Source organism: Pyxicephalus adspersus, chromosome 4 (genome assembly GCF_032062135.1).
Source record: "Pyxicephalus adspersus chromosome 4, UCB_Pads_2.0, whole genome shotgun sequence".
In the NCBI taxonomy this organism is placed as follows: domain Eukaryota; kingdom Metazoa; phylum Chordata; class Amphibia; order Anura; family Pyxicephalidae; genus Pyxicephalus; species Pyxicephalus adspersus.
The window spans coordinates 60,817,026-60,844,871 of record NC_092861.1 but is presented as its reverse complement, the minus strand read 5'-3'; the positions used below and the strand labels follow the sequence as shown (position 1 = coordinate 60,844,871).

Sequence of the window (27,846 nt, the reverse complement as noted above, 5' to 3'; positions counted from 1 at the left end):
TAAATATGGAGCGGGTTCTCCCTTTTCTTTTGAGTTTATGCTATTCAGGTTGTTTGGTGACAATGGCTGTTCTGCCTAATCACAGCAATTATTTATATAGCGCTAACACATTACACAGTGCTTTACAAAGCTCATTGTCACATCACGAACTGTCCCTAAAACGGACTCTCAATCCATGTCCTTACCATAGTCATATGTCATTACAATAGAACCTCCGTTATCCGGCAGCCACGGGAAATGGCGGATTCTGGATAAGTGTAGATTCCGGATACCTGAGGTTTCCTTTTCTTAAACATTAAGCACTAGACTTGAATGGGGAGACTTCATTCACCTCTAGTGCTGAATGGCTGAGAAAAGAAAAACCCTAATGACTGCTCAAGAATCATCCGGGTTTCCCTTTCCCCAGCCAATCACGGAGCAATTAGCAGAGCTCCACTGATTGCTTCCCTTTCTTAATTGCGATAGAACCCCGGTTATCCAGAACTCAGATCTCTGATAACTGGCACCCAACAGCTCCAGTTTTCTGGTTATCTGAGTTCCGGATAACCGGGGTTCTACTGTATTATAGTCTAATGACAGATTTTGAAGGGAAGACAATTACCTTACTGCATATTTTTAGCATGTTGGAGGAAATCAATGCAAACACAGGGAGAACATCCGAACTCCTTGCGGATAGTGTCTTGGCTGAGATTCAAACATAGGACCTAGCGCTTGCAAAGCCACGCCAAGCATGGCAAAAACGTGGGCTGTAGAAAACTTTTAGTTGTAGCTTCACAATCTGAACATTCATATACAATAGTTCATAGTTACCTGTCTGAAAGGAAATATATTTAGAAAGTTTAGAATGTTAACTAAAAAAGTAAAGACCCTATATGTACAAACACTATACATTTACCTAAAATAAACCAGCACAAGTATACCAGGAGGGCTCATGTGAACAGCTGTAATATTTTTCATAGTATTGCCTGTACTGGTTAGCAGCTCAGAAGTCAAGAGTAAACAAGCTCTTTGTGTTGTAAGATTTTTAGCAAATGTATCTACATCTGCAGAAGTAAAAGGTTGCAATACTGACATACTGTATATTACTGTGCTACGTGTGTAGAATCTGTTATGTGACAAGATCTTTTACTGCATTTGACTAGTGTAGTGGAACATTCCTCTGTTAGACTTGGTTGCTGACATTGTTTTTGTAGCACCTCTTTTGCATGAAGGTTACCTAATTTTAAAGGTTTATTCACAAAAAAAGAATTACTTTTTGTTCACGTTACTGCGTACATATATTGTTTTGTTTGTTACTTTATAAATACACTTCTTTTTTTTTCGGGGGAGGGGGGGAGTAAAATAACTCTTATATTTCTCTAATTTAAACTAAAATTATGGAAGAAACACCATGGGTTAATGGAATGGACATGGAAGATAATGTAATTTTTTTTAACTGGTTTCACTGGCCAGGGCTGCTTTAAGCCAATTTGGTGCCCTAAGCACGGAACCCCTAGTGGTGCCCTCACCTGCACCCAATTCAGCAAGACACCTCCAGCAGCCGCATGACCCCATGGTCTACTAACACATATACAGTCACGGGTTCAGCAATTTATCTTGGTGGATGCAGGGTTGAAATGGACATCGGTGGGAGGTCAGGATGGGCCAGAAAGGTACAGTGGAGGTCAAATTGTGGAGATTTTTGTATTGAGCTGAAAGTTGTACTGACAAATGATTGTATTCTTTTGTTAATTGCCTTGCCAATGCACAACTTACCTTGGTGTGTTGCTTGACCTTTAAAGAGACAGGGGCTACCTCCAAGACAAGCCTACTCATATGCCTTGATGTTTATTTGCAAAAATATGCAACTTTCTTTGAGATGTTTAAACATTTTAATTGGGATTTTTGTATTAATGTGATAGGGAATTTATGTCCTATATTGTATTATAAACACAGAAATGTGTAGTATGTTACAACGAAAAAACAGAAAAGTATATAATCTTTTTCATTTTGTTTTGTTAGAATGTGATGTAAAATGACAACATAGATTTCTTGTGTGTGTTAAATTATTATTTTTTTATTCGTATTAATCTGGATTTTCATCTAGGGAAGCTATGCTGCCTGCACTCACAAAATTTCAAACACTGGAAGCAGTGATACATTTAGATGAAATCATTATAGGATTTAAATATGGTTTTGGCATGTTTGTGAAAATAACTGAACTGTAAAGGTCAAGCTACCTATTCTCTGAATGTCTAAATGCATAACAGCACTGATGCCTTAGAAACAATTGTTTTTTTATTTTTATTATGACATAAGTTACCTTGCTGCCTGCAGTTATGTGACAAGGACATTGAAATGTCATAAGGAACAGGAATTGGCTATGTTATTACAGCAGAAAATTCACAGACTGCCATTTAGTAGATCAATTTCAATGTCAAAATATTGTTTTGAATTTCAGGATGAAGAATGTACATCAGTTCCTGTCAGCATTCACACCTCCAGAATTCTAAAGAACAGCTAAACCCACTTCCAAGTGTTCGAAATATTCCAATTTGTAACCTAAACTTAATAAAGGAAACTTTTGTTAAGCTTTAAATTGATATACGTATCCAAATTGCACATTAGTATGCAATATGGAATAAGCATTAGACTTAATAAAATTGTTAGTGTCCTTTCAAATATGTAGTCAAAGTTTTGTAAACATGTTGAAAATTTCTGTGTGGATGAGGTTGGGTATTCCATGAAGAGATAAAGGATTAGAGAGTGATGGTTCTGTATGAACATTAATAAAAATGGCATATACAAATAAAATAAAACGTCACAACAGATATGTATAATCAGGTGAGAGTGAATGTTTCCTTTACTATATACAGAGAGTACAGTGAGAGTGAATGTGTACTATACATACATACATAAGTACTATTCAGGTGAGAGTGAATGTGTTAAAATCAATATAACTGGGGATACAAGTGACAAAGGGGTGGGGGGTAACTGAATGGTATTGTACAGTATATTTGGTAATTTTCTGTACTGATGGTATGTGGCATTAAAGTGTAGATACAGTACATAATAGTAGCACAACGGGGATAATATGGGGAATCCAGGTTAAAAGAACAGGTGAAAGAAGGGCAGGAAGGGGCTTTTTCTTACATGCACAAAAAAGGAAAGTTAGTTTGGCATGTACATTCAGTAACCCTGCTGTTACTAAAACTAGGCTTGCCAGGCTCATACACTCATATGTAAAACAATTACTATTAATCGCTATTTTAAAGATTTTGAGGTCATAAAGTCATTTGACCTTACAGAAAATACTTTTATAGTAGTACATTTTTAGCAATTTTTATTTATTTTTTTCTGACTATGATTGGGTTGTTAGGTTTATGACTGTTAAGAGTGTTTTCTGTGTCCAAGCCAGAGAGTCCTCATTTTGCAAAAACATTCAGAAAAAGTTCTATCTGGACATTTTTTATATGAACATTTCGTCCAACATTGTAAAATGTTTTTTTTTTTTTTTTTTAATCATTTTTGTTCAATTCTATCAGAACTAGATGCCATCTGCATTATTTTATTATTCAAAAGACAGATACCACGTTTTTGAATCAGTTTATTAGACAGGCCTAGGAATGTCCCGAGTTCTGGGACTGTACTGTATAACTACCTGAAACACAGAATGTAAGTGATTTTTTTTTTTTTAATTTATTTTTTATTTGAGGGTAATAGATGAACAGAAGATACAGGAATAGAACAATTAACAGACTACAAACCCCAAGTGGACAACAGTTTTTTTACATCATTTAAACTGAAAAATTAATTATGGTCACAGTACAAACAGTGAGAAATTGCATTAGTTATCATTTACATCAAGAATTTCAAAACAAAAATACTCCCAACATTTATGTGAAGTGTTGACAAAAATGTCTTGGCAGCAAAGGGGTAAATAAAGCTTAATATTCTTTTTGTGACGTTAGAAGTTAAACTACCAGGGGGTGCAGACCTATGATAAAACCCAGGACAGGAAATCTATAGTTTCTGCATATAGTTTCAGTACTTATAGAGATGTTTGACTCCCCACACTGAAATGTACAGCAAGACTTTGCTTTGAGTTCACTCAGAGATCGATTATATTATTACGGTAATTATGATCCATCTAGCAATTCAATGTACTATGCCATTTAGGAAGGTTCACCCTTCAATAACATTGGTGGCATGTTTTAACAAATGCAGTTGGTGACTTTGCAAGACTGTAACCAAGTTCCTGATACTTCACAAAATACCTTTAAGTTTGCACAAAAGAAAAAAAAAACAAAAAAATGTAACCTTATTATTAAGAAAAAGCCTCTGTTAAGCCCTAGCTAAGTTACTGTGCCTATGTACAGCTCCTCATTATTTGTCTGGGAGTTAAATCTGAGGGAATAAGGTGACCTGTCTTCTACAGGTTGGGGCAAGCACTTCTTTAGTCTCCTTACTATCATTCACTCTTTGAAAGTAATATTGTAACTTTGGGCAGCTGACAAGGTAACAGGCAGAAGGAGGGAGCTTGGCTAAATTGTGTGACGTACACACGTATGGCTCCCAACTGTCCCTTATTTGAGTAATCTCTCCCATCTTTTGAACCAAATCTTTCTGTCCCTCTTCCCTTTACTGTGGACGCTTTTGATTGATGCATAGAACTCTATAAGGAAAAATGTGTCATTTAAAATATCAAAAGTGTTTTACTGAACAATGCCTTTCATCCATCCAATAGCATTAAGGTACTTTCATCTCAGAAAATTGAACTATGAACCCATACAGCCAAGAATATAAAGTCTTGTGTATATATACCAGGGTTTACATGATTGTGTGATGCCTGGGCCAGCACATTCCTTAGTCCAGGAAGCAAATTATCCACCTGTATGATGTCTGAACAAAGCATGTACTTGCATCCTGGGGAAAAGTTACAAGAATTGTTGCTAGGATGGCATTGTGGTCTTTTGAGGGGTTAATAAATGTATGCAGGTGTCACACCTAACAGTAGTGTGTGTGTGTGTATGTATGTATGTATATAGCAGTATATAGTTAGCACTCTTGCCTTTGCTGCGCCAGATCCCAGGTTCAAATCCTGGCCAGAGCACTATCTGCATGGAGTTTGCAGGTTTTCCCCGGGTACTTCGATTTCCTCCCACATTCCAAAAACGTAGTCCCCCCCCCCCCCAAAAAAAAAAAAAAACAGTTGACCTTACACTTAATTGATGACATATGACTGAGGTAGGGACATTAGATTGTGAGCCCCTTTGAGGGACAGTTAGTGTCACGACTTTGTACAGCGCTGCGTAATATGATGACACTATATTAATACTGTAATAGTAATATTTTATTCACAGTGCAGAAGTGTAAATGGTCATTGCTGCTATATAGTTGTAATATATTTTAAAATTTTGAAACTATGTTATGTTCAGTTAAGTGTCACAAATAGGAGATTACAAAGTGCTTTGAAACTACTACGTAGAGGTGATGTCAAAACACACTAGTTACCTTCTACATTCAGATTTGGTTTGCTCGGATGAATGGAGTACATTCTTAAGTAACAAGTTGTACAATTAATTGTTTTCTTCTTTGATTAGCGATCATTTTCAGAGTTTTGTCGAGACTGTATCCAGAGCCCATTTCAAGTGATGCCTCTGTGCAACAACCAAATGCGAAAATTGAAAATGTCACTCAGCTGCAAGAAATAGGAAAAACTAATGCAGAGGATGCACAGCTCCCAGCATATTCAAAAGGTAAACACTTAAATAGTTTTTGCTGTAGACCACAACAGCAAGATTATATATTGGAAATGTGTTTTTTCCAGTGTTGATTTAAAGGGCAACTGCAGTCAAAGAAAGCAAGCACTGACAATATTTCTATTCTTCATTCTTTTTCTGTAACATGTCTGACCTGTACATGATCTCCAAAGCTTCCTAAACGAATCTCCTTCAGTTCTCCCAACTATATATATGTGATCATATTTTCTTTACAAGAATGCATTTTCACATATGGTTAGTATAAATAGCTTTTTCAGCTGAAATACAGGGTATGGTGGAAATTTGGGGCCAATACAGACAACGGGTGAACTTATCACAGTTTAACGGCTGGCATTTCTTTTTAATTACCTATGTAATGCCATTATCTTTTGTAGAACTGTATATTGTAACAGATGTACTAAACTTGAGCAGTACATTAGAATGTTGGAGATGCTTATCCCTTTTATAAAATTAGCCTGTTAGGTGGCCTCTGGTGATCAAACTTACCTGGTGTTGCCTGAAATGCTATTCATGTTACAGCAATTCATGGTCTTTGTTAAGTTACTGTATTTATCTATCTCTTAACCCAAGGACAAAAATGGTGTATGTATGTATGTATGTGTGTGCATGTATTATATTGTACCAGCTTACTAGTTCTTACAAAATATTGTATTTATTGAGAAACAGATTTTTCACGCTTAGGGTGCTTTCCTGATATGGATTACAAACACGTCCCTGATCCCTCATCTCCATTACAATATTAAGGGTTGTTTTGTAGTTCACAGAGGATAGCTGAAACAGCTGATAACACTGTTTGATTGCAGCTGGGTCCACAGGAAGAAAGGGCCTAAAGAAAACTATTCTAACCATAACACCTAAGGGAACAAGCTTTTATAAACATATGTGCAGATAGGTACCAAGAAGAAAATGCATTATTTTAATGATAGATGAAATAACAAAGAAAATAAAGTCTGGTGTGTTGCAAAGTTTGGCTTAGTTCTGCCTTCCAGTTATTGGAATTAATTATTAATTAATATTGGAATTTTCCAATAATCATATTCATTGTTACATGTAATTGTACACATAAGGTATATATAAATGTGTAAAGCTGTAATCATGTTCTTCTTAAATACATTCATATGTTCTAAATATAATTTGTCATTTTCAATTGTTTAGAAGAAAGTTGCCTTTTATACATAATCAGATCAAAATGTTCTTTTAGAAAAAGTGAAATTTTTAGTACAAAAGAGGGATTGATGATTCAATGGAAACATAGCACAGACAAGACAGGATGTTCTTCGTCTGATAAATTGTGCATTTCCAAGCCTAGATAATAGAACTACATATGAAAAATGGAAGCTGGGCATAATTACCCTTTTTTCTCAAACCATAACAGTTTGGTAATATTTTTTTGGAATTTGGTGACATGAATGTTAGGAGTGTGATGTTGTTGTGAATAGTAATCCAAAGTCAAAAGTTTTTTATGCACCTAGGATGAAGGGTCAGATTTATCCAAGCTTTCTAAAACTGGGAAAGATAGACTGTCGTGGTAAAACCTAGGTCATCTTGCAAACCTGGAATGGATTTTTCTTTCCCATCCTGGACCAGATCCATCCTGTCATCAGGTCATGGCCCCTCAGGGTCAAGTGAAAAGACGGAGCATCCTTGATGTGGAGGCAGGCAGTAGGCAAACGTAGTCCTGCCCAAGCAAAGGGTCTGAGCAAGCAGCAGGAAAACGTGGGCCTGGTCCAAGCACAGGCCAAATCAGAAAAAATAGAGCATAAAGCAACGTAGCAAGATAGGTGGTGCAAAGTCACAGCACCAGCGACCAATACTGCTGAGGTTTAAATAGCCTCTGTCCCTTTAAAGAATATGCCGCAGGACAGTTTAGTGGGGAGCATCGCAGGAAGTGTCAGGTTCTGTTACGGTAACACCCCCATTCAGGGCAACCTCTGGGTGCCCACAGGGCCTGCTTTATCTTGGTGTGTCCGATGAAATGTCCTTATCAACCTAGTGGCATGAACATGAGAAGGCTCCCTAGAATTATCTTCCTTTCCATTTAACTAGGTATTAGAGACCTCCACCTCAAATTCTTAATTTTCAACCACAACCAGAGCAGGCAATGGAGAGGATCTGCCAGTCAGAGGGTCTCAATATCTCCAGTTTCAAACAAGACACATGGAATACCAGAAGGTTTTCATAGAAAGCCAGACAAGGTCCCCAGTCTAAAATTTAGGGCAAGATCTGACCTTTTTGTCTGCTTCCCTTTTTGTTTTTGACTGCTTGGGCAAGACAGGACTTAATTCACTTTAAATTGTCTGAGATAAAAGTGGCTAAGGAACCAAAGACCTGACGGAGCAATTTGGGAACAAGGTAGTATGGAATCCATAGTTAGCAAAAAAAAAACAGGACTAGGAAGTGGCTAAATGGACAGCAGTTTTGTATGCAAACTGCATTATAGGCAGCATGGAAGCCCAGTTCAGTTGAGAAATGGCATAGGTTTTGTTTGAGGGTTTGGTTAGTACCCTCTGTTTGACCAATTATTCTGGGGATGATTGCCAGAGGACAATAACGTTTTTATATGAAGCTTCTTGCAGAACTCTTGCCAGAACTTTGAAGTGGATTCTACAACTCAGATACAGTGTCGTCCAAAATTCCATGGAGTCTCTCTCTTAGGAATGTTTCGGTTATAGCTGCAGCAGAGGGTGCCCCCTTTATTGGAATAAAATGGGCTAATGTACTGAGTCTGTTATACTGCTACGTAGGGAGAAGTTCAACAATGAAGTTCATTGATAACATGCTCCAAGAGTTGGTTGAGATGGGCAAGTAATCCCCACAGTTTACCTCTCTCGCAGGTGGCACATGAGGAGGCAAATGACTAACAATCCTTAGGACGTTTTGTCCATCAAAAGATCTGCAGTTTTAGGTCCAGGGTCTTGGACACTCCAATGGGACCAAACAAATTATCAAGACAAGCTTCTAGAGCGGCAAGCCGGAGTGTCTTAGGAACAAAAATCTTCCCTCCATACATCCAATAGTCACCTGTTCTGAAGAGGTTGAGGCCCAGGTCAACTGGGTGGGCATGCAAAGCTTTCTTGATCTGACCCATTAGGTCAGAACAAATCAATAGGAAATACTTAGTGGCTTAAATGGTATCTGACGAAGATGGGTTTAGATCCTCCAGAAACATTGGATAGGGCATTGGTTTAGTATTCTTTTCCCTAGGGCAGAAGGTCACATAAAAATTGCAACAGGAAGGATGAGAGTCCCAACGGGTCTGGCCAGGTTTAAGCTTCTTGACCTTTCTCAGGTATTCCAGATTTTTGTCATCCATGAAGATAATGGATAGGACAGCTCCCTCCAAAAAGTAGTTCCATTCCTCAAGTGCGGACTTAATAGTCAGCAATTCCTCATCACTGGTGTCATGGTTCCTTTCAGCGCGGCTTATCTTTAGGATCTTAAAGGGGATAAATATGACCAAACAGAATCTTGGCATTAAGAAAAAAAAAATGCCTAAAAACTGTCATGTGCTTTTTTGTGCATCTTTGCACGTTCAGTGCTTTTCAGATAAGGTTGTTTAGAGTGCTTCTTTGCAGTTTATTATTGAAATAACACATGAAAGCTATTAAGTCGTCGGGATTTAGCATTGTGATTTTCCTTTGAAACATTGTGCCCTAAATATTATTTTCCACCTTGTATGGGACTGCAAACGTGTGTCAAGGTCACTTGCTGCCCTCTTCTGGAAGACCGTATATTTTATTGTAGTTACAGTTTGTAGGTGGTTTCCAAATGTATTATCTGCATTCCTTGTTGAATACAATGTTTAATGGTTTAAGTAGAAATGTTTGTGTTAAGTTTGTGGTACTATTGTGGTAAACCTTGAAGCTTTTAATAAACATTTTCACTAATTTCAGTGAAATTTTGTAGCTACATTTTATAGAATTTAATAATGTATAGCACATTGTATTTAAATTTATTTATTTTTATTTTTTTAATCTGTCTTTAAACAGGTTTGGATTTTCAAAATAGTGACAATGGTCAAATAGAATGTAACAGGTAACACAAATAAAGATTGCATATCAATAGAGTGTTCTTGAACATTGAACATTTATTCAATTGTCAGTTTTAGATTTTTTTTTTTTCTGCGTAAAATTTTTAAATCAGCCATGATTAAAGTGCACATTCTAAACTTTAATTTACACTTATTTGCATACATTCCAGTTTCACTATGTAGAAATTGCAACACTTTTTATTCATGGCTCTCTCATTTTAGGGCACCATAATGTTTGGGACAATTGGCTTCACGGGTGTGTATCTTTGCTTGATTGGTGCAAGGTTACGATAACTAGGCTTGCTTCTACCATTTGGAGTCTGTAGTTGCTATTGTTCATCATAAGCAGAAAAGCTGTGCCAATGAAAGTCAAGAAAGATATTATTGGGCTGAAAACAATATTAAATACCATGAGACATCAGGCAAACCTTTGGATTACTAGAAGGGTCAGAGGGGTAAATCAATGGAAAATGTCCCAAGCATTATGGAGGGCACTATATGTTAATAAACTAAATTCACTATACCATATATAAATAAACAAGCTCCTTGATGTAAAAAAGGCGTACAAAGCAAAGAGTTTTTCAGTAAGGCAATATTTATGTAATGAAAACAAAATATAGCCACAATACAATGCTTTAGATGTAACAAACAAAATCATTACACTAGCAGAAAATAAAATATACGGTCATTTTTGTCCTTTTAAGCTCAGTAAAATTGAACTAGTAAAATGTTGTAAAAGTGTAAGTAAGCACCCTTCATGGACAGGTTCCACATCTAATTCAACCATTTTGAGCCTTGCTTTTATTAATATGAAAGTGCAGCTGTACCCTTGAGTGTGTTAACTTACATTTGGGATTATAGGAATTACTCATTATCTGGGCTGCCAGCTGTCAAGAAATTTACAGGCAGCGTGTAAAAATGGGGGCTATTTAAGGATGTCCATGAAGGCCATGAAAATTATGTCTACAAAATATTTAGTACCTCATACCTTGTTCTACATCTTGCCCCTTTTGCTCCTGTCATGCACGAAGATTCAGATTGGATTTAAAATGGTACTAATATGTAATTTCACCAGAAAAGCAGACAGCAAAAGTCAATGTAAAAACTCCATGCATTTCTGACAACATGTACAGAATAGTTGTTGTGTTGTCCATTTTTGTGGAATATGAATCATAAAATATTAATACTATAAAATGTTTGTATCAGCAATCTTGTTAAATAATGGTTCATAGATTACCGTATTTTTCGGACCATAAGACGCACTGGACCATAAGACGCACCAGTTTTTTGGAGAAGGGAAATGAAGAAAACAAAGATTCTGAAACAAATAGTGTCCTAAAATATTTTATGTGCATTAAAAACCAACATCACAGTCATAATACAGGGGGGACGAGACAGCAGCTGGGAAGGATACATTTTGATACATTTGGACCATAAGACGCAGGGACTTTTTCCCCCCACTTCTGGGGGAAAAAAAGTGCGTCTTATGGTCCGAAAAATACGGTATTTAACAGGTAAATTGGGGTTTTATCTGAATTGTCATTTCAGATTTTAAAGGAAAAAATAAACTCTTGATGCGATGGCACTTGTGGTCTAAGTTAAGGGGGGTAAAAGTGAACACTGGTTCATTTTGAGTTTTAGGTATCCTCCCATCATTACTGCCACCTGCTTACTATACTAATAAGTAAGAAAATGGCTTTACACCATTTTATTTATTTATTTTTGTTACTTTTTATTTTATTTAATTTTATTTTTATTTTTATTTATTTTATTTTTTTTTTACTTTAGGTTAGATGACCCTGAGCTAAGTCTGGAAAACAGTACGGTACCAGGTAGGAAAAATTGCATAGCCAATTTAGTGTGTTTGAACTCTGGAAGCTTTTTTCCAAAGGGAATCCAAAATTTTATTATATATGAGCAAAACAATGATGGATTTCACATCATTACTTTTTCCATTCATTCAGCCAGTCATGCAAGAGGGCAGCTGGGAACAGCTGCCCTTGATTGAATAAATAATAAGTTTTGTCCAGGTGAACACAGCTCCTGTCAGTGTGAAGAGATCAGCTTACTCTGGTTGAGAAGCACCAGTGCTGGATAGATAGATCCTCGTGGGCTCCAGTCCTTTACAAATTGCAGATACTAAAAAAAAATGAATTTACTCTCTGCTGTTGTGTGTTTATTTTTATGTATTATTTAACTCTGTCTGGGAATATGTAGGGGAACTACTCATTCCCCAGGGCTGTGGGCCAGAAAACGAGGGCCTCCTTATTATAAGAAAGCTTCCTAATAGGCTCTCTGTCTGCAGGCCCGTACTACACATACATTATTATTGTGATCTCCATTAGCAATTGCATGGTCTGTTGTAGTTCATTCCAGAACTGCAACTACAATGCCCCATAAATTATTTAGGTCTGTAAAATGTTTTATTATTGTTGATAAACAATTAACACATCATTGGAATGTATTACATACCAATATTCTATTAGATATGCAAATAAAAATGCACATAGTCAAATAAACCCATTCTAATGATAAGTGCAGTTTCTGTACCATATTTCTAAGTCAGTACTTTGACATTTTTACAGCGCACAATGAAAAGGAATTAACGCACCATCAGAAAATCTATACTGCAAGTCCTCCTCCAGATGACTATGTACCAGGTCCCCAGGATGCTGATGGATCCTCCTCCACAGAAAACTCTGATTTTCATGAAGATATAGAAGGTACAGTATAGTTTTTTAATATGGTATTTCATTCATGTGTAGTTGCGCTGGCATCTTGTTTTTAAACCAATTTACCTGCTGGTATAAAAATAAATAGGTTTTAAGTAAATAGGATAATAAATTCAGATTGCACAGATGATGGGCAGTGTCCTGTTTCTTTCTATGTTCCCTTTCTTGTTGTTGTTTTTAATGGTTTAAAATGTAATGTATATACACTGCACTTTTCATATACAAAGGTTTTCTGTAGTCCAAACTGTGCTGATGAAAATGTTTTAGGGCAGCTTTGAAGAAATGTCATTGAATACAGTTTTTCTCAGCTAAAGTGGCTGAACTATTTAGTATATCATCACAATAAATATCGGGCTACAGTGTCAGGTTTTAAAAATGATTATGCCATCTTTTAACCATGTTTTCTGTTAAGCTCTAAAGAGAAAATAATTTCACCGGTTGTTGGTATTGACTGTGCTAAAGAAATGTGAGGTAGTATATAATTGAGAACAAGCAATTTAGCATCCTAAAGAACATATTTTGTCGTAATATTGTGTGCTGAAATGAACCATTCATACTGCACATAATTCTTTGAGTACTCATACACTCAACAGTAGGTTCTTGAATTTGCACATGTGACTTGTAATACATTAAAAACTACATCACTGTGCTTTATATTTCATTTTCAGTCTGTTTTACATTATTAATGATAGGTTATAGAAAATCTATAGCACTTTAACCTGGTTATATTCATAACAGTGAGTAAAATCGTTTCCATGTCTTTCAAATAACTAAAAGACTTTCCAGAAAGGATTTCTAGAAAAAGCTTTGTCAGGTTTTTTTTCCAATCAGATTGTAAGTAGAGGATTAAACTGCCCAACCTTTCAACCCTTTAATCTTTATTAGGTATAAGTGGTGCAGATTCTTGTATTCTCATTGACGATGATAATGGTGCATGGATTTCTACAAAATTGCTCAAAATACGTTCGATTCCTCTGTTGTGGTTGCAAAAGATTACCAAGGTGCCTTGGGCCCTGTGGGTGTCCGGGAGCCTGCACTAATATGTTTAGCAGAGGTGGTTATTGCAGCTAAATACCGGCATCTTAATAATAACCAAAGAATAGTTATAAAGTGAACTGGTATATTTTACTTGTGCCTTTGAAATGAAAGTATAACTACTTTTATGAACATATTTTTAGAGTTACCCTCAATTTGATTTCCAGTAAAAAAACAATTTTTCCAAACTGGTACAACTCTATCCAAATCAACAATTCAAATTTTGCTTTAGTTGCCGAAGTTATACTTTACAGTGTTCAACCCATCAACATTTTTAAGCGGGGTGGGACAAAATTGTAGGTGGGTGGCTCTTCAGTAACCACCCAAAAACAGCCAGGGGGTGCGTCCAGTTAAAAGGGGCTGGGGAGAAAACTGCTTTAGATAAACATTGTGGAGGTATCCAGTGTAACAAAATCTCAGGATATGGGAGTTTTCATGGGCGATTGTTTCACTTCTGGATTTCATTTGCCTCCTATTGCTAGGTCACTTTTTGTTTGTACATGATACAGGTTTTAAATATGTTTTTGTGAATTTTGTGTTAGATAACACTATGACTGACAGCCTAATTACTATCTGCATATGAAGCAACACTGCATATTACGAGTGCAGTCCTTTATTATTATTAACTTATACAGTTCTTGCATTTGGTAATGAAGGTAAAGTATAAAATTGTTTTTTTAGATGTTTTTACTACAAAGATTTTCAAGTAAAAATATATAATATATATAATTTAGTTGTCTGTAGTGTGTGCATGCATTAAAAGTTAGGCATTGTTACGTTACAATAACATTATTCATGTTACAGATATTCAGTTCTGAGTTATGTTTTTGTCACAAATAAATATCTATACGTCAAAATGTGTCATGGCAACTAGGTTCCTTTAGGCTATCTTTAATAATGTGACTGCCATCAGAAACAACTGAAATGGAATATTTAAGTTACTTCAAGTAGTTTTCTACTTTAAAAGTAACTTCAAGGTCTGTGTGTTTGCCATCTCAGCACTTTCTCTGCTTCTGGAATAAATCCAATTTGGCTGGGTGTAAATGTACAACCCATTGCTGCTGTGTTGAGTTTGGAGACTGCAGATTAATTAGTCTTTCAGGGCACGCCCACACAAAGCTGATCGTCTTTCCCTTCTTTTATTGGTGAAAACTCCAACTGCAAATCTCCCAGCCAGTTCCTTGCTCTGCCAATGCAGTCACAATTCTCTGCTGCATTATTGGTAAAGTAATAAATGCTGGTGGTTAACCCAGAGACTTCAACTCCTGAGATATGCAGTATCAAAAGCTAATGGAGGATTTATTATTTCACTATCTAGTGAAAACTGAAATATTATATGTGATTAATCCCAATTTAGTGTGCTTTAGCCTAAAGAGGAACTAATATTTGAAAGATGGGCCCAAAAAAGGCTGGCAGAGGTCACCAGCATTGCCTGTGGACTCCCTACAGCTTATATATTTTTTTTTTTTATCTATTACTGACTTACCTTTTTTTGCTCCACCATGTGTAGAGACATCCACCTTAAATAAGGCGGTTTTGTGCTTCCTCATGTCAGAGCCTCCAGCAATCATCGCAATGGTGATGCATCTCCCATCGGACTAGCAGTCAGAGGTAGCAGTGTTTTAGATCTCATTCTGCAGATTCACAGATCTACAATATTATTTATTGGCCCTGTGGGTCAGGAGGAATTGCAGACAAAAGGTGCATTTTCAAGGCAATGCTCAGATATTATCTATTACATCACAAAGTTTAGATTTTTAGTTCACATTAGGGTGATGGTTTATACATGTATGTTAATGACATCATGTGCAGATAAAATATGTATCACTGCTTTGTGTATATAACATTTTTTTAAACATTTCTTGCCTTATCATATTGAAACTTGACACAATTTATTTTTCAGTTTCATTTTTAAATGCAACATTCAAGTGTGTCAAAAATAATAATGTAGGCAAACTATAAGACACATTGCATTACACTAAAGTGTACCCCTTAAACTTCCCAAATTGAAAGAAAAAAGAGAAGTGATTACTTCTATGGAATAGATTGGTGTCTCCTAGAATAATCTACACTTGTCATAAGCACTGGTACACTCAGTGCTGCTCTGTAGTAGATTTTTCAGATTAGCTCTAGATGTGTCTCACATAATTGTGTCTGGTGAAATCCCCTTAATATATTTTAATGGAGCTAGATAGGGTTGCTGCTCTGCACAGTATTCTGCAGTATTTTCATAAAGCTTTCTGCTTTAGTTCAGCTTGTACCTGTATGTTCCCCAGAAACATATATTTAGTTTCCTAAAATAAATAAATACTTTTATATAAATAAAAAAAATCATGTAGTTTTGCAATTGGGAAACCACTCCAATGGTAACAAAGCTGAGAGAAATATACACCTGACAGAGGTGTTATCTAAAACAATAAAAAGGTATGATTAGAGTTAGGCTACGTACACACGTGCAATAATTGTTGTTGCAAAACAAGCGTTTGACGACGGATCAACGGTTATGCACGATAATTTTGAACGATCGTATAGTGCACGATTCTGTACATGCTACGATATGATACGATATGATTGATCAAATATAATATTTGATCAAATATAATCCACCAATAATATAGACACACTAGATACGATTGTTTGAACGATGCAGGGAGTGACGTGTACTAGAGAAAGTGTACTGCAGAATCATCCACGGTCACTGAATGACCGTACACACAATAGATTGCGAGCGATCGTCGCCCAATCAGATCCGCCCGGACGATTATTCATTTCCAGTGACTTTCCTTGTTCATTGGCATCGTTGGCCAGTCGTCAATTGTTTGTCTCCAACGACAATTATTGCACATGTGTACGTAGCATTAGGTTGCAAATAACCAGGGACAGCCAATTGCAACTGATTCGATCTCTAATTGGCCTGACTGCAATCCCAAATAAAGTGAACAGTCGCCCAGGTTACATAAGCAAAGTATTTACAAATTCTGAACAGTGCCATCATTTTAAAACAAACCCTCAGTTATCTCTGTATCTAGAAATAATTTTTTTAAATTTTTGTCAAAATACTGGCAATAAAATCATAGCTTTTTCTTCTATGCAGCAAATTTTGGCAGTCTGCTAGCCCTGTAGTGTAAAGCATAGTACACACCTGCAAAAAGAATCACAAATCCCCGAATGTTATAGCATACAATAATAAAATAACTTCATTGCCTTGTAATCACTAGAAACACAAAAAGGTAAGGATGTGTGATTCGATTCCCAGAAACAGAGAAGTTGCTGTAATGATGCATTGTGCAGGCACAGTAGAGTAACATATTGTACATTTTCCTGAGATTAAAAGCTGAGCACAATTTGTTATCTGCACGTTTCCAGCATATCAGATCCTCTTTGTCATAGGCCAGTTCTCCAACTTTAGTCATGGCTACCACCCGCACAATGTCCATCCAAACCGTGATCGTCCCCTTACTTGAGCCAGCAGTAATCATCTATGTACTTCTCTCACACTCACTCCCAGTATTCCAAGGAATATCCTGTTGTATCTGTGCTAGTGGGCCAGAATATGCAGCTCCAACTGAAGAAGCAGCATGCTGTAGTGCTCCTATTGACTTACAGCTGGCAATGGAAGGAACCACAGCCAGAACTGAGATGGAAAAGAGTCCTTTGTATAGTGAGTGAATTATAATGTACAGGGCACTTCTTCAATAACACAAATGTAAGGGACATTTCTCCACAAACCCTAATGTAAGCTGGCATTTCTAAATACCAGTATATAGGGACACCTCCACACTGACGCAATGCAAAAGGGGCTTTTCTTCAATAATGTCAATGCAAGGTGGCTCTTCTCCACTGATACCAGTGTAAGGTAGGACTTCATTTCTGACATCAATTTAAGGGTGCACTTTTTTACTGACAGCAACTTAAGGGGGGTTTTCCCTTACTACTGATGCAAGGGAGTCCTGGGGCACAAGTCCTATGTTTACAGCCAGCAAACTCAGATTTTTGGCTATTTCCTCTTAACACTGTGCTGAGTGTTATCCCAGTGTCAGCACAGTATGGCCGTGCCTAAATCTCACCACTCACTTATGGTGTGCTCAGGAGTGCCTCTTAGCTCTATTTACTATTTCTACAATCCCCCTGATCAACATCTTACTGTGCATCCTAATTTGTGAAAACAATAGATCTATGAATCCATAGCAAGTGATTTAGAACAGGTACATATGGGAATTAAAATGAGTTTGAAGGCAATGGGATGAGGAAAAGACACTCAAAGTTGAATATTGACACTGGAAGTTTGGTTACTCTTTACTTACTTTGTTTGTTGAATAGCATGTCTCTTTTGCAAAAAGGGGTTGTCTGATAGCAATTTTTTGTTTTGCTTTTAAACAATTAGCAGGTATTTCTAAGCTGTTTGAAACCAATTGAAATCCAATTTCAAAGTGTTGTGAACTTTTGAGAAGAAACACCTTCATATTTCAAACAGTAGGTGCATTTAAGTCTGCTTGTTGTAGGCTAATACACCTGGCACTTTTTTCATGGATGGCCTTGAGTAAGTCAGTTTGTGTATTTTATGTGTCATCTTCAAAAAGGTTTACTGACTAACTTTCATACATTGTATGGTAGGATGCCAAATGAGGTTCAGGCTGTTGGGAAAGCAGAGAAAATTGTATTTTTTTTTACCTTATTTATGATCACCAAGGCAAAATAAGCTAATATTGCAGTGGGGAGGGTGGCTCACTGCAAGTACATTTTTTTTTTTTACCTTGGAGCCTAGCTTTAAGTAACATTTGCTGATCTTACTATGCAAAGTAGGATAAAGGAGCATGTCAGTCTAGTCTAGGAACCAAAAACATCTGCTAAAAAAAGTTAGTCTCTGCCTTTAATTCCTAAGTGTATTAGCCACCTAAGTTCCAAGGCTTTGTCCAGCTCTGCAGAAAAACAAAAGGACTCCTAAAACACATTAGATCTAATGCAGTTCTAAAAGAAACAATGAGCTCCATTTATCAGTGTCTGGAGAAAAAAGTACCTTTTATATCATCCTAGAACATGCAGTTTGATTCCAGCATCCATTATTAAATAACCATTTTCTCAGATCATTAGTTTTCAGTACTGGGAGATTGGCACTGGTAGTTTTTATTGTGGGGCTGTAAACGTTTGGCACCATTGCTCCCAGTCAAGTGAGGGTTAGGTGTTGGGACCTTAAGTAAAATACTATCTCCGTCCCTCCCCCTGTGTGAACCTTTAACACCTAAGGGCTCTATTTATAAAACAGGAAATTTTATAAATAGAGCCCTTATACATCCTTCCTGTTACAGACTCTAAGGATGAGCAGCATTGTCAACATAGGCTTCTCCCCTGATTTGAAATACAAATACCTCCTCTGCATACCTCCATTCAAAAGCAAAGTGGTGTTTTTCCGGGATATCACAGATGATATCCGGGAAAAGTAACATTAATTAAGGTAACCATGTAGTACAAGAAGTTACAGGGAAACTGGAAGTCTGGCAAAGATCATCAGGTAGTTGCAGATGATACTTATCTTGCCATCAGGTTGATAAGCTGCAATATATTACATTTTTGTTCTACAGTTAAGATATAATTTATTATATATTTTAGTGGGCCATTAAACTTTAAACATTCCTCCAACACTTCAGGAAACATTGAGTAAAAATGCTTACACTTACGGCTGTTCCGGATTCATGTGACAGTGGGAGGTGTCCAAATACCTAGAAGAGATGTTTGTTGTGAGCTTTTTTGTAGGGATTCTTTGTAGAATCATAGGTACAAAATATTGGCTCTTTGAAGAAAGTGTTAGTTTTCCTCTTTTGGAGCATTATTATAATATTCATAAAAGTAGATGTGTGCCACAGAGCCAGCAGCAATAACATAAGACTAGCCTAATTTATTTTTGCTTTTTGTAATTATTTGTGTGTGGTGAAGCACGTCAAGAAAAAAGAGCCTGTAAGACTTAGATAAAGTGAGACTGCTGAAGTGTGTCCTGCTTTCCAATTTTTCACTGATATTTAGCATGTGCTTTCAAAGATATTTCTGACTGACTTCAAATTAGTCCTATTTAAATGCCGGCAGAGGATAAAAATTCTTCTTGTATCAATCTTCTCTTCGTTTTCCCTCCACTCAGTACGTACTTGTGTTATGTGTTTATATGCAAATACCCTGAAAAGTTGTGCACGTACATACTGCGTTTAGATCAGGCGCTCAGTGCTTTGATCACAGCTTTATTTTGTTTTGTTTTTTATGCTGAAATGTGTCTGCCAGTTCTTAGCAGAACACTGAGTGTTCATTCTAGCAGAGATGAGCTGGGGAGCTGACCTGCATAACCATTTGTAATCATAATTTCATTTTTGTGTCTGGAAGCAGCTGCATGCCTATAAATATTTTCTGTAATGGGGAAAATAGCCATAAAACCAAGACTAGGGATTTCATGTAACACTTTAAAAATATTTGCTGAGAAAGGTCACTTGAAGCTATTGATATTATCATAGTCTAAAGCACTCCCACTTAATTTAGGTAATTATAATTAGATAGTATTGTGAGTATTGTAAATAATAATGTAATTCAGGCCTGGTGGTAGGCATTCCACACTCTCCATGTACACACAACCTGTTAACTATAGGGCCTTAATCCAAACCCCAGTGGTATAACTAGGTCTGATGTCACTTGGTGCAGAAACTAATAACCTCATCACCAACCACCCCCAGGGAAAAGAAATAGGGTGGCACTGTTTGGTAGGCATGGCCAAATTTTCTTAACCGTGGTAGTAGCTTAAAGCAAAATTTTCTGTAAAAAAATACTTTATAGGTGTATAGCTATCCCTCTGCAATCCTAGTCCAGTAGGTCCCACGCCATCCCATCTTCCTTATTCTTCTTCCCAAAGCAAACTGGACACCAGGTGCCACCATATTCTTCCTAGTTCCTCTTATGTCACAAATATGGCACTGCAGAAGACGAGTGGATATTTTTAACATTTACAAGGGTTAGCCAGCCTTTAAAATACTGTAAAAATGTGATGATAGGTTCTCTTTAAAGGGGTATGTTCATATATATTCTATGCCTACTTTCTGTAAACATGGTACACATACATTGTCATATCCTAAAAATATGGTTTTGGACACCCACAGACACACAACCTTCCAGAAACCAGAAGTGATAAATAGGATAAAGCTAGACTAGGGATGTGAGCTGTATTAAGCAGTTCCTATAATATACCTGATAGAAGGCATGGGGAATCACTCGGCCTTCTCACTCACTGCAAAAAAAAAAAAAAACTTTCCTCAACTTGGGAGATGCTCAACATCTCTGCAGTTACTAGACATTGTACAACACTTGTCTTGCTCCTATTAGATTGCAGATTGGTTCTTACATTCCCCTACACAGTGTGCTGCTCTCAGACTATGTACTGTTTCCCTGAATAGATTATGGCCTCTTTTCCAGGGCAGTTGAGTGAGGGAACAGGAAGGACTTACAGCCCTTCTTCCAGGGTAGGGAAATGTTCAAAAAACATTAAAAATTGATTGGCCAAGACATTATACTGTGCTGTTTTCTTCTGGCATCTTCTTAATGTGTGTGCTATTTCAATTAACATTTTCATACATAGTAACCTTCTACTTCATTTGCAGTACTTTAAACATATTGGTCTGTTTATAAATGTAATGGTTGACCCACCATGTCCTGTTCTTCAAATAAAAGTGTGCCTAATGACATGCCTACATATCAGTAGCAATCTGAAATCTAAAACAGTATACCGTATATTTATTGGAGTAAATGCCGACTTTTTCAGCACCCAAAATGTAACGCTGCTCTGTCTCTATTGAATGTGATGGAGCAGTATTATTTGAAACTGTATGTTGCTCTGCATCACACACAGACGCCTGCAATGTGTCCTGCTAGTAGTTTCAGATCTTTGGAACCAGAGCTAAACTAAAAAGTGCTCTGGATTCAGTGGGAGCAGATTGGTTGGAAAAAAAAAAAAATAAGTGAACCTTACTTGTAGAAGTGAACTAAAGTGGCAAAAAAGGGAGGGAGGGGGGTTATGATATTGGTAGTGTATGCTGCCTGGTGAAATATTTAAAAACCTTTACCCCACTGATGCCTCAATTATTGTAAATTTATTGGTATTTATTTTGAATATTGAAACTTGCCAGTAGCTGCAGCATTTCCCACCCTCGGCTTATACTCGAGTCAATCCGTTTTTCAAGGGAAAAATAGGTACCTCGGCTTATACTTGGATCAACTTATACTTCAGTATATACGGTACATAAAATCAAAGTACATATCATGATATGATGTGTAAATATACAAATCAAGCATAATATAAATGTCTAGGCAACATGGGAAAACAATCACCAAGTTTGGTTTATCATGTATAAGTAGTCAAAGACAATAGTATAGGAGATATAATTATTACCCTTACACAACTCCAGTGTGCAACTCCATTGGAATTTCAAGTAACAGTCAATGGCTTACTTATAAGCATAAAAAGTCTACGTATCCCTCCCCGTCACACCCATGCAACACAGGAAAGGGAAAGAGAAAAGGGGAACGAAGAAACAAAAAGAGTGAAATGAAAAAGAGTGTATGTAGACCAGAGTTTACACCAAATTAGGGAGACAGAGACTGACTGCTTAGCACTCATATCACAAGCCCAGGCAATGTAGAGGTACCAATATCCATCAGTTATGTGAGGAGTAATATTGATCCCAAGTGGACCATTATAGAAAAGAAGTCAACGAGATCTGTCTGTGGTAAGACTAAATTTATGTTTAGGGCCGTACCAGATTTGCTTTGTAAATTGGATAGGAGCAAGCAAAAAGTTGTACTGGAGTGATGCTTTGGAGCTCTATAGTAGGGAGTTAAGGTGTGTAGGGGATACCCAAAGCTGTTCTAACTCCATCCATCCGTCGAATGGGGTCAGTGTAGCCCAGGATGCCAATTGTCGAAGATGGGCAGCATGATATTTATGAAAATCTGGCACGCCCAAGCCCCCTTTTCGGGAACAAAGAACCCGTTTAGCAATTCTATGTGACTTATATGCCCAAATAAATTTTAGCACGCCTGTTTGGAGGTGTTTAATAGTAGGAAGAGGAATTGGAACTGGTAAAGTTTCAAATAGGTATAACAATCTTTAGGAACTATTGACATTTTAACTAAGGCAATAGGTCCAAAGAACGAAATCTGCAGCTGTTTCCATTTATGTAGAAGAGTTTTACATTTATACAGTGTTTGAAAAATTGTAGTAAGGAAAAATTTGCAAGTACTTCATGCTATCGGTTTTCCAATTAAAAGGGAAATTCACTTTTAGCTGATTGATTGTATCTTGGGGAAAGTTTAAAGGCAGGGCTTCTATTTTTTAACCTGATAAGACACCATAATCTGTCAAAGTCGCAAGCAGGCTTGGGAGTGTCATGCGTAGATTGGTGAGTGAAAGCAGTATATCGTCCGCATAAAGGGAGATTGTATATGCTTTCCCCTTTAGGTATTGCCTAATAATCTTTGCTAATGGCTCAATACACAGTGCAAAGAGCAGTGGAGATAGAGGGCAGCCCTGTCTGGTGCCATTCCTAATTTTAATGATAAGGGACATGGCATGGGGAAACCTAACTTCAGCTCTTGGGACAGAGTACAACGCTCTTATAGCTTGTAGAAAGGGGCCTACTATTCCCACGGCATGTAATGTTCTAAGAATAAAAGGCCAACTAACCTTATCAAAATCCTCCTAAGCATCTAAGTTGAGAAGTTTTTCCCTCTTAATCTAATTTGTTTATCACATCTATTAAGGACACTGTTCTCGTATTATCTGCTGCTTGATGTCCCATAAAAACCCAACCTGATCCTGTGGGATGGGAAGGAAGCAGCTTGCCTAAATGTGTGGCCTCAATCCTGTTAAAGAGTTTCAAGTCTGAGTTTAAGAGTGCAACTGGGCAGTAGCTAGTCTGGTCAGTTGGATCTTTACCCCAATTCAGGAATACCGAAATGTGAGAATGTAGCATGGTAGGTGAGATTGCAGACCCTTCAAAAAAAACTTAAATAAGGAGGTCAGTTGTGGTACCAAGATGGAGCTAAACGATTTATAGTAGAGATATGTAAACCCATCTGGGCCTGGGGCTTTATTTGCAGGTAATGCAGAGACAGCTGCTGCAACTTCAGTTGATGACACAGCACCGTTAAGCAAGTCAACTGCAGAAGCTAAAAGTGTGGGTAAGGAGCAGCGGGATAGGTATGCATTTATTTCGGCATGTAATTGAGACCCTATGTTCTGTTGGGAGTCATGAACTGTAGAATAGAGGTCTGCATAGAAATTGCCAAAAATATAGATTCTGAGAGGGAGCAATTCGTTTAGGATAAGTGGTCTCCTTCCCTTGGTAAATATGCCCCTGTCATTGTGCAGTCATTGGTAGGTTCAGCCCAATGACATCACCTTTTCCCTGCCTATTTACACATACTGTTAACATTGGCTGCACAAGTAGGGGGAAAGGTAATGCACCCTTAGCACCATAAGGTACATAAAGTGTATACCGGTTTTGTTTTCTCTTAATGGTTAAGGTAAGCTGTTTTGTTTGTGAAGCATTGTGACAAGTGCCAAAACACCAATCTCTTATAAAACATAAACCTTTGTCAAATGGGTAGTATACTGTATCAGACTATCACAAGTACATTTAAAATTTAAAGAAGGGTTTATACTGACCTGTGCTGATGCACATTCTTCAGATCTTCACACTTTTCAGGCCTCTGACAGAATCTTCAAATCTGACACTACGTCATTACAGTGTCCCATAGTATTATAGGAGAACAGAGAACAGCAGGTGACCAGGCATTCAACATACACAGAAGTGTGTCAAATGTGAGAGGGGGCCATGTTTTCTAGTAGAGATCAAAGAAACAGGAGAAGGGACAAGTCAGTGCTTGCTTACAAGGTTTTTTAAAAGTATTACTACTATAATTTTAGCTACCATAGAAAAAATCTAGATAACATATACATTTTATCATTAAATTGTTTTTTAGAAAACCAGCCAATGAAAAGGCAAAGAAGACACAGATGGAAGCACAAACAAAATGTTACAGCCCATTCTTCCACGGACAGTAGATACAACCTAAATCCAACAAAACATCAATCGCTGAAACCTGAAGGTGTGTTCATCAATAAAAATAAAAAAAGGAAACTACAAAGAAAGAGACAGAAAGAAAGGTTAAAATCAGCTGGTCTTTGGCCGAAGACTGGTAAATTAGCAAATCAGCCTGAGAATGGTATGGTGGACTCATTGGAACAGTGCATTGCACAAAGTGAGGAACAGCAGAAGAAAACAGAGGACTTGCTGGATTTCCTACAAGCAACTCAAGAGATCTACTTCACAGAAAGTATGTAACACATTTTGTATGTTTGTACGTTCCTGTACACTACATAAACAAACACACAATGTTTAAAATGATTACACATATTGCAGCAATCTTTAAATATAGAGTTTTATTCTATGGCCTTTTCTGAGGGAAACACGTGTTGAAGCCTGATACGTTTTCTATTTGATTATTAACCTAATTTACAAAGCATTTTCACTTGACATCCTGGCAATGAGTTTTCATATATGATAGCCTTTATATTTACCTTGTGGCAGGTTTGTCTTTTAATCATATTCTTATATATACTAATTTAATCTACAAGTGTATTCTACATCATTTATTAGAATGTGTAACCATTTCCTTCAGGAAAATCACTATGTACACATTCTGCTCTGTCCATTGAACTGGTGCTGAAAATGATGAATCAAATCAAGAATGGTGCAGTTCCTTTCTCTGAACTTTGCGTCTTACATCAACTCAAGAGTCTGCTTCTTCTACAGGATATTGAAAGATTAAAAGATTCATTGGATAGCTTCAAAGAACATTCTGCCATGCCTCTTGGTATGTATTTTTAACTGTATAAAAATTCACTGACATCAGTGAACTGCTTTTTGCTTAATGGCTTTTTCCAGAGGTACTGTGTACTTCTTGAGATGACTTGGAACTAAAAGTATACACTAGGTAAAATATGTTGTGAATGTTTCATCCTTGTTTTTCAAGCTTGGGTAAACATCAAACTTTGATGTTGTTTGGATGAGCGAGTAATAAACATGTAATTTCTATTATTTAGACTTAGAATAATACATTAGTACTGAATATTCACAAAGAAACATATCCTAATATTGTATATTACAAATCCCCACACAAGACCTTGAATGTAAAAATAGTCAGTTTACCTAAAAGTGATATCCTTTCAGTAGGTGTAGTGAAATTACTCATAGGTTTACTGAACCCCTCAGAGATGCAGTGGTCAAGATAAGCCGCCTGTGTTCTTTGCTGCTACTCCAGTGGTAACTCATACACATACATACTGCGTAATAATGTTGGGAGTGTTCCTTTACCTTAGGGGCTGATTACCTTTCTAATCTCAGGATCCAAATACGAAAACTGTTACTGTACTGGGGCCCAGGAGAATGTTTACCAAAATGTCAACCAAACATTAAAATGACAAAAAACAATGGCCATATAAGGAAAAAAAGACTACAAAAAGAAGAAAAAGGCAGCTCTGTATTCATTATACATACCATCCCTGTTGATCAAAAGTCTTCCCTGAGCCGTGAAATCCAAGAAGTCCATTGTTCTTCGTGAGAGCACCTTGAAGAGGATCCCTAATGGGCCCCAGATCCTTTTATGCTGAGGACTCCCAGGTTATATCCCCCAAGCTTGTTAATTCATAGTAGCGTTCAGGACAGGCTCCAAGCAGAAGAGTTATCAGGTCAAGCAGAGTCAGTAAATGGTGCAAAGAACAATAGGAAAATCAGAGTATCTGGATCAGGTAAGTAATATCAGGCAGATAAAATGGCAGTGTAATAGGAGCTGCAAAAGTCACATTCACAATATCAACCTACTATGCATTGTTCTGCAAAGTGTCTCTCTTTGGAGGTGGCCATCTTGGTAGAAGCAGGGCTTTGTTTTCTCATGTCAGAGCCTCCAGCAGAGATAACAGTGAGCAGCAATAGTGGCATGAACAAATCTTACCCCAAATATCCTGATTCTAGCAGTTATAAGAAACGCAGCTTTGAATGTCACACTGCTGATATACAGATATGAGGTTGTAGGTACATACAGGCCTTGATACAGTTACCTAGTGTCAGAAAGTACATTTTCCATTTCCATTTTTAACAATAATGTATCAAATTACACTTTAGAATTATCAGATAAAGCAATGTTATTTCTGAATGAAGTCATACTTCAAGCAGTATATATATTGTCCTGTTTTATCTGTCAACATTTTTGATGGACAGCATGTATAGGTATTGCATGATACAGTTAGGTCCATAAATATTTGGACAGAGACAACTTTTTTCTAGTTTTGGTTCTGTACATTACCACAATTAATTGTAAATGAAACAACTCAGATGCAGTTGAACTGCAGACTTTCAGCTTTTAATTCAGTAAGTTGAACAAAAATGCATAAAAGTTCGCCAGTGCTTTGTTTCTTTTTCATGATGTACCAAACTGTAGATTTTGCCACTCCTAATATTGTAGCAATTTCTTGGATGGTTTCTGTTTTTGCAGCTTAAGGATGGCTTGTTTCACCTGGATGGAGAGCTCCTTTGACTTCATGTTGTCTGTTCACAGCAAAATCTTCCACATACATGCACCCCCTCCTCAAATCAACTCTAGGCCTTTTATCTGCTTAATCGATGTCAACTCCGGGCCTTTTATCTGCCTAATTGATAATAACATAACAAAGGAATTGCCCACACCAGCCCATGAAATAGCTTTTGAGTCAATTGTCCAATTACTTTTGAGCCCCTGAAATGACGTGATGGTGTAAAAAAAGGCTTCAGTGCCGCACATTTTTATGCAATCTTTTTGTTCAACCCACTGAATTAAAGCTGAAAGTCTGCAGTTTAACTGCGTCCGAGTTGTTTCATTTAAAATTAATTATGGTAATCTACAGAACCAAAATTAGAAAAAAGTTGCCTCTCCCCAAATATTTATGACCTATTTATGACCTAACTGTATATGTCTGCTGCATGTCAGTTGAGCAACTCGGCCTGGCCTCCAACCATTTTAGGATTGTGGTTGGAAAATGAAAAACTAATAGAGAGGGAGCATCGTCCTCCTCTCCTTAAACTGTGTGGATAGCATAGATCCATGCAGTTGACTGTGAATGACTTAGTGTTACCCTTGCCTTTTTGAGTTAGTGTTACTGTTCTGTGATTTACTAAGAGCAATATATCTAGAAAGGTTTAGGTTCTTATGCTAGCTGTATGTG

General features: G+C 37.1%; 1 protein-coding gene and 1 long non-coding RNA gene across 5 annotated transcripts in view; one reads left to right on the top strand and one right to left on the bottom strand.

Moving 5' to 3' along the window:
* Window positions 1–27,846, top strand: part of ERICH1 (glutamate rich 1) — a 58,034-nt gene that overhangs the window by 7,915 nt on the left and 22,273 nt on the right. For 2 of the 4 annotated variants that reach the window (XR_011920318.1, XM_072408415.1), the window contains exons 2-7: window positions 5,583–5,738; window positions 9,752–9,797; window positions 11,581–11,624; window positions 12,378–12,515; window positions 24,570–24,923; window positions 25,269–25,463. Coding sequence is in view for 1 of the 4 variants with exons in the window: in XM_072408415.1 (XP_072264516.1) it covers window positions 5,583–5,738; window positions 9,752–9,797; window positions 11,581–11,624; window positions 12,378–12,515; window positions 24,570–24,923; window positions 25,269–25,463 (933 nt within the window). In the remaining 3 variants the exon portion in view is untranslated. The remainder of the gene's footprint in view (window positions 1–5,582; window positions 5,739–9,751; window positions 9,798–11,580; window positions 11,625–12,377; window positions 12,516–24,569; window positions 24,924–25,268; window positions 25,464–27,846) is intronic. The other 2 variants (XR_011920320.1, XR_011920319.1) reach the window with 2 other exon arrangements.
* LOC140328644 (uncharacterized) lies at window positions 12,435–20,039 on the bottom strand. Its single transcript, XR_011920321.1, has 3 exons — window positions 19,229–20,039; window positions 15,046–15,230; window positions 12,435–12,593 (listed from the first exon to the last, which is right to left on the bottom strand). It is a non-coding gene; the product is annotated as an uncharacterized lncRNA (long non-coding RNA).